General features: G+C 49.3%; 1 protein-coding gene across 9 annotated transcripts; it reads right to left on the bottom strand.

Moving 5' to 3' along the window:
* Window positions 1-147: 147 nt before the first annotated feature.
* LOC122380929 (histone-binding protein RBBP4-like) lies at window positions 148-6,737 on the bottom strand. 9 transcript variants are annotated; one of them, XM_043364570.1, is made up of 7 exons: window positions 6,666-6,737; window positions 6,180-6,262; window positions 5,651-5,798; window positions 4,252-4,397; window positions 1,845-2,049; window positions 1,338-1,515; window positions 148-1,111 (listed from the first exon to the last, which is right to left on the bottom strand). In XM_043364570.1, the coding sequence occupies exons 2-7, from the start codon at window positions 6,196-6,198 to the stop codon at window positions 527-529; spliced, it is 1,281 nt and encodes a 426-aa protein (XP_043220505.1). In that variant the 5' UTR covers window positions 6,199-6,262; window positions 6,666-6,737; the 3' UTR covers window positions 148-526. The 9 variants fall into 9 exon arrangements, with proteins under 9 accessions (XP_043220505.1, XP_043220507.1, XP_043220506.1 ...); XM_043364572.1 differs by having other exon boundaries at window positions 6,657-6,695; XM_043364571.1 differs by having other exon boundaries at window positions 6,670-6,695.
* Window positions 6,738-6,771: the final 34 nt, after the last annotated feature.

Here is a 6,771-nt window from a genome sequence, read left to right as displayed (position 1 = left end):
CATGACGTCACGAGATTTCGCGCTGCGAGCAGACAGGCCACGGAACCAGCGCCCGCTTCAAACGTGTCGCCAGGATTCGTGTAGCCGCCATCGGAGCTGATTTACCATCCAAACAAGGCTCGGAAGTCGCTCGACAAACACCATCGATCCATTGTGGCGTTGTATTACGAAATGTCCACCGGTGACCGGAGCGCGGAATGATGATGAATGTTTCAGTGCGTGTCAGCGAGAACGCGACCAGGGTGCACGGAGGGCATAGTCCGTGGCACCGGAGATCCAGCTGGAGAGCAACACAGGACGGCTTCTGACCGACCGAACTCGCAGCCAGACATCCCGGAACAGCATAGACCACGTCAGCACAACACAAACAGGCAGGCGTGCTTGGTCACGACAGCGGCGTCAGAAGCTTCCCGGTAACACCTTGTACAATTTGTTCATGAGGAATGAACCCCGACCTTTCTGAGGATCGGTGACGAGTGTGGGTCGTCATTTGAGCTCGGTCCGTGAGTCGGCACAGCTGGCGGGCTCAGTCGCGGTTGGCCTCGACGTCGGCCGCCGGCTGCTCTGACTCCTCGTTGTAGATGTTCTCTGCCATCTGCCAGACCTGCATGATGTTGTCCTCGGAGACGGAGCACACCACCCACGGCTCGTTGGGGTTCCACGAGAAGTCGGAGATCTTGGCCGTGTGGCCGCCGTGGATGAAGAGCAGCTCGGGCGGCCCGTCCTCAGCGTCCTCTGCCGACTGCTCCTCGCCGATCTTGCTCAGATCCCAGACGTGCAGGCGACGGTCGGTGCCGCTGCTCGCCAGGATTGTCTCGTTATGTGGCGACCACTGCACCTGGAAAATCTCGTCCTTGTGCGACTCGAACGAGTGAAGTTTGAGTTTGAGGTTGCGCAGGTCCCAGAGGGCGACCGTCTTGTCGGCCGAGCCGGTGGCCAGGATGTACTCCGAGTACGGGTTGAACGACAGACAGTTGACCTCGGCCGAGTGGGCGTCCACGATGTGTGACGGTTTGTTGGTGGTGTTGGAGCGCGTGTCCCAGATCATCAACTTCTGGTCGTCAGCCACCGAGCCGAAGAACGTCATGTGCAGCAGGTGCCAGGCCACGTCCTGAGGAAAGAACCGCGTGTCTGATGAAGCAAGAACACGTCTAACACCAAGTCCTGTCGAGGCATGATCATATGCGCATGTATCTTTGCTGAGATCGACTTCATAATTGACGAGAAAGCGGCAGACGGTTGAGTTCCTCTTATAAATAAACAGCGAGATTGATATCAGAAGCAATGAAGAATGATTTCGGCCAGGCTCTACGAGTTCCATTCTCAAGCCAGCGTACCTCGACGACGGCGGTATGGCCGGTGAAGATGCTCTTGGCATCCACCACCTTGTTCTCCTTGGGCGTGGCGTTGATGTCCCACAGGCAGATGGTGTGGTCGTCCGAGGCCGACAGCAGGTTACCGTTCACGGACGGGTTCCACGAGAGGCCGTACCCCTCCTTCTGGTGACCACGCAGCCTGGTGGCACGGAGCGGAGAGCGACAGTCAGCGCCCAGCGGTGCACACTGCACAGGACTGTTACTCGGGCTACTGTGTGTGAACGGTTAACAATACCAGACAATGTTGCATTTCTTATGCCTCATAACTGCTCAAAACTTTGTATTTTATCTTCCTTAGGACATGTCTATGATTGACGCTGACCTGAGGTTGGGGCTGCACACGCCGCCGGGGTCCGACTAGGGTGACTGACCAGAGGTCGAGCGAGAACCGCATTGTGTGACTGACCTGAGGCCGAGGACTGATTTGGGTGACTGACCCGAGGTCCAGGCCTGGTTTGGGTGACTGACCTGAGGTCGGGGCTGCACTCGCCGCCGGGGTCCGGCTTGCTCGGGTGTTTGGTGTAGTCGAACACGAGCACATCGGAGCTGGGCGTTTTGGTGGCGATGACACACGGGTTCTGCGGCATGTAGCGCGCCCGGTTCACCTCGCCCTCGTGGTTGATCTTGATCTCGATGTCGATCCGGCCATTCACGGAGCTGAAACCGCCGAACTCTGCACGGAGACGGGGACGGTGAGATCGGTGGTTGGTTGGCGTGGGGAAGGTGTAAGTGAGGCGGAAACGGTGCCGATAGGCTGGCGGATGATTCTAACTACTAAGCAGTTGTATTCATCGGACGTCTTCGGAAACATAAACATAGAAATTTCGGGAACATGGGCCAAAAATATAAATGTGAATGCAGTCTTATTGAGTTGGTATTATTGCCTCGATGGGGCACAGGAATTTCTAAACAGGGTGTGTTTTTCGTGAAGCTGCTCAAAAAGTATTTCCAGTTGAATTCGGGTTTAAGGCCCTCAAAAGGCAAACTGTAGAAGAGGTCATTGGTTTCCCAAGTTGTAACATTAAGCAGCGACTACTCGCATTGAAATATTCTTTCAAAAATTGACGACCGCGGCTTCATAACGACATTCAGAAACCATTACACATATGTTTAAGAACAATATCAGTTCAATGGTGGCATGACTATTTCATCGTGTGACATTCCGAGTTTCTCAAGCATGAACATGCTTTGCGAAATAACTGCGGTTACCTGGTGCTCGATGTTTAGTCAAGCTTGGCTTGGTGCATTACCAGAGGCACGTACTGAAGGACGAATGGCGTGACCGGTCGAATCTTGAGTTCGCTACTTAGGTACGTTCTACTTTTGCAATGCAACGCTAAGCTGTTGTTCGGAGAATCGGGCATGCTAAGTAATTCCAGTGGTAGGGCTGCATGACAAATAGCAAGTTTATTTGCTGCTATTGCATTAGCTCGTCTAATCAAGAGGAATGCTGAATGATGATAACTATACCCGTAGATCAACTATGCCGCCCGTATACAATAAAACTACTGACGTATGGCTACACATGTCTACCTCCCTAGTCGAACCAATCCAATCTATAAAAAGACTTGGTTTACAAGGCGCCAAAGAAGTCAAGAAATGAACCGTAACACGCAGGGAACTCGGAACAATTTCCAGCTCGATGAGCGCCACTAAACAACGATACCTGAATTTATCGGCGACAAACAATGATCGCAATTCGATTAACATCTTTGACGTTTGAAAATGACCCGACTGGGAGGAGAAATGGTTCTGTTCGGCCAACAATAAAGTAAAACAAAGAACATCTAGTAAATGCGCAAGATAATTGTATGAGGTACTCTGGTGATTGATAACAACAAAGAAGCTGTGTGAGTTGTGACACTGATACAGCGTCCCATTTTTCGGAATCTCAGGTGGAAAATCACATCAAATGGGACAAATATTTTTATCCCCCCCAAAAAGAAAAAAAGTGGTATTACTTCACCTTAAAAAAAAAACGTTTCATGCATTTGAACTTGGCAAGGTTACATATGATTGGACGGTTGATGACCCATGGGTTCACATCCTTTTCTTTCAGATCCTGACAGGAAATCCTGCTTTATCAAATGGCGTTAAAAATGGTATTGCACCCTTTGGCGAAAATACTATAGAAGGTATGCGTCGTATCTTTTTTTTGTCATCCTATGATTTTTTTTTCACGGGGACAATCGACCAAAATCCAATTTTAGTACACTGCTGTGATAGTTTGCAGTGGCTATTGTCTTACCTCCTCTCACACTGTTGGTAGAGTAGCGGGTCCAGCTAGGTATCATGCTCAATGCTTATGTGAGCACCTACGTCGCTCGCTGTTGTAGTGGGATGGGTCGAACAGGGTTAGTACGTCGCTGTGTGATCCTGTCCTCCCCGCTTGCTGTCGTAGTGAGACGGCTCCAACTAGGTAGTCTGTGCAATCCTTACCTCCCCGCTCGCCGTCGTAATCGGACGGGTCCGTTCTTATCTCCCCGCTCGCTGTCGTAGTAGGACGGGTCCGTCCTTACCTCCCCGCTAGCTGTTGTAGTGGGACGGGTCCGTCCTTACCTCCTCGCTCGCTGTCGTAGTGGGATGGGTCCGTCCTTACCTCCCCGCTAGCTGTCGTAGTGTGACGGGTCCAATGGGGCAGTCTGTCTGTGATTCCTAGTTAGCTAGGTAGTGGTGTGCGATCCTTACCTCCCCGCTAGCTGTCGCAGCGGGACGGGTCCAGCTGGGCAGTCTGCCTATGATTCCTAGTTAGCTAGGTAGTTAGTGTGCGATCCTTACCTCCCCGCTCGCTGCCGTAGTGGGACGGGTCCAGCTGGGAACTGGGCAGTCTGTCTGTGATTCCTAGTTAGCTAGGTAGTTAGTGTGCGATCCTTACCTCCCCGCTCGCTGTCGTAGTGAGACGGGTCCAGCTGGGCGTCCTCGGTCGGCAGCTGCACGGAGGCGATCAACAGGTGGTTCTGCTCGTCCGACGTGTGCGTGCCCAGGATCAGCCGGTGGATCGTGTAGTCCTTCCCGTCGGGCCTGATGGTCACAATATCCCGGTCATTAACTGTTCCTGGGATTCACTACTGTTTTTGCCACATTTTCACACATGCATACATCTCCACATCTCTAATGTTGACATCCATACCATCCAGTAGCTACAAGAAGGTAACTATATGATAATATTAGCCAATTGCTATGGATATCTCCAAGCTCCCAAAGTGTAACAGATAATCACACAATCTTCTATCATAAAGCTGAAAGCACCTGTGGTGGCATGGCCTCTCAGCAACACTCCTCGCTGATCATGCGCACAGGAGATGTATTGGCTCACGCACGAAGTACAGTCCGGCCGTAACGCCCCTCGCCGGTCAACTGCCCGTCGGTCGGCCGCGCGGCCGGTCACGTGACCGTACAAGGTCACCGCCGCCCAACGGTACGGCACGGCATGTTGCACGGGCCGCCCAAGCCCGATATAGACCACCACAGCATCATTATCAGTGGGTATAATACCATCTGTCACGATTTTCTTCATCGCGGGTACAGTAGTGACTAGCAAGCTGTTATTTAACGGCACGAGAATTTGTTGACCCCAGAAAATTCATCGCAGCTTGAAACAGAAAGGTTACTTTTTCTCGTGGCCGTAGAACGCTTAACATATTTGACCACACATACGACAAACAAATATTACGAACTTAGTGGCTAATGTAACGTTTAATATACAAGGTTTGTTTATAGATCGTGCGTCAACAACTTGCAAACGCGGTACGAGAACACCATCATAACAGGAGGCATGCCAACAACATCATCATCATCATCAACATCATGCCAATTATTTTAATTAGACCTTTGACACTACATAAAAGAATGACAGTTTTGATAAGATCTTGTTGGCGTAGAGTTGCTCAGCTGAGCCTGAGCTTAATTACCAAGTACAATGGAGTGTTCCATGAACTTAGTGTGCCTTTTTTGGTACCACCTTATGCTATTTCAAACTGTGCTGCCTGAGCAGAGTTGCCCAGTCAAGAAAAGGATGCATGCGAGACATGGCTGAGTTAGCTAGTGTCTAACACTTTTCATTCGATCCCAAAGATAAGTGTATTTTATATAGCAGGGCAAAAAATAAACACAATTTGATGAAAGTCATAGTATTTAGTTCTATTTGAGATGAATGAGAGAAGATTTATCCCCCTACCTGGTGTAGTTTGTCAATGCTGCTGCCATTGATTTAATTTCTGGTTGGAAAGGAACCCTACAGCTCACAACTTCTGCCAACTGCATCAGGTACCCACCTGGTGACATCAGGCAGCCACTGAGCAGTCAGTGAGGGCCACTCCAGAGCATGTGTCATCACCAGGTCATACAGGAATGGGGTATTCTTCTTCCAGATCTTGTACTCCTCATTGATAACCCGCTCCTCCACAGCATCATCGAAATGCTCTGTGAAGGTGACAGCTGCATGTAAGTTATCGGTAAAACTAGGAACAAGTTATGGTCAATGGATGGTAAGATTCATAACCTTACCACAGCATGAGTTATAAGTACTAACTTACCCTACAACAGGGCAAAAAATAGACCTTTGATGTTGAGAAGCTCTAACAACTGTACTTAATTGTTAACTTTATTGTAAGATGTCCCTTAAAACTAAAATGTGTCAGAATACCTATCCAAATACTGCACTCATGCCATAGTCCTGCATTGCTTTTAGTTACAGGGAAAAACAGGAATTTCTCCTTGATTTTGAACACTTCAAAGGGGTGAGAGGCATATGTGCCAACCCCAATACCTACCCTTGGACCCATAACTGTTAATTATTCTCACCTCCATCCTTGTCTGTCATTGTTTGCCTTTGTAAGCTTCCTTGAGGAGTCTCAATTGTTCTTGTGAGTTACTCCTATTTTTTTCTGAAAAGGTCACAGATAAATTCAGTACAAAATATACCCATGAACTAAAATGTTGTAACAAAGGCAAAGTTGAAAGAAGCTTAGCTACCTACCTACTTCACAATATACCCACAGTAGCAGCGGAACACCTTCAATTAAGGGGGGGGGGGGCACTGCCGACTTTTGGTCCCATTCTTTCCATGTAACACCCATAGGGCTAATGTTAAAATGCCAAAATCAAAGGGGGGTACGGTGCCCTCCCCGTTCCGCCGCCTATGTATACCCACTAAAAACATTCAAGTAACAGGTACAAAATAATGGTATTGTTCATTTACGCAGATCACCCCCTGATCCTGAAGTCCGCAAACAGTGTGCAATACAATTTATAACAATCCTGATCCTAACTCTCACTGACACCACGCACCCACACCGCGATCTCCCAAACGAAAGAAACAGAGCGCCGACGAAATGGCGCGCTTAGCAAGTGTATTTCACTGTTCAGTCATCAATGTCGAAAGCTTGCATGTCTT

The sequence above is a fragment of the Amphibalanus amphitrite genome, unplaced genomic scaffold (assembly GCF_019059575.1).
Source record: "Amphibalanus amphitrite isolate SeventyFive unplaced genomic scaffold, NRLGWU_Aamphi_draft 000109F_arrow, whole genome shotgun sequence".
Taxonomy (NCBI): domain Eukaryota; kingdom Metazoa; phylum Arthropoda; class Thecostraca; order Balanomorpha; family Balanidae; genus Amphibalanus; species Amphibalanus amphitrite.
The sequence above is the reverse complement of the archived record's forward strand: the minus strand, read 5'-3'. Positions and strand labels throughout refer to the sequence as shown.

Coding starts and splice junctions, on each gene's coding strand:
- LOC122380929 (XM_043364570.1), bottom strand. Junction 4,398..5,650: donor TGGCTGCCTGATGTCACCAG/GTGGGTACCTGA, acceptor TGTGACCATCAG/GCCCGACGGGAAGGACTACA. Junction 2,050..4,251: donor CTACGACAGCGAGCGGGGAG/GTAAGGATCGCA, acceptor GTCTCCGTGCAG/AGTTCGGCGGTTTCAGCTCC.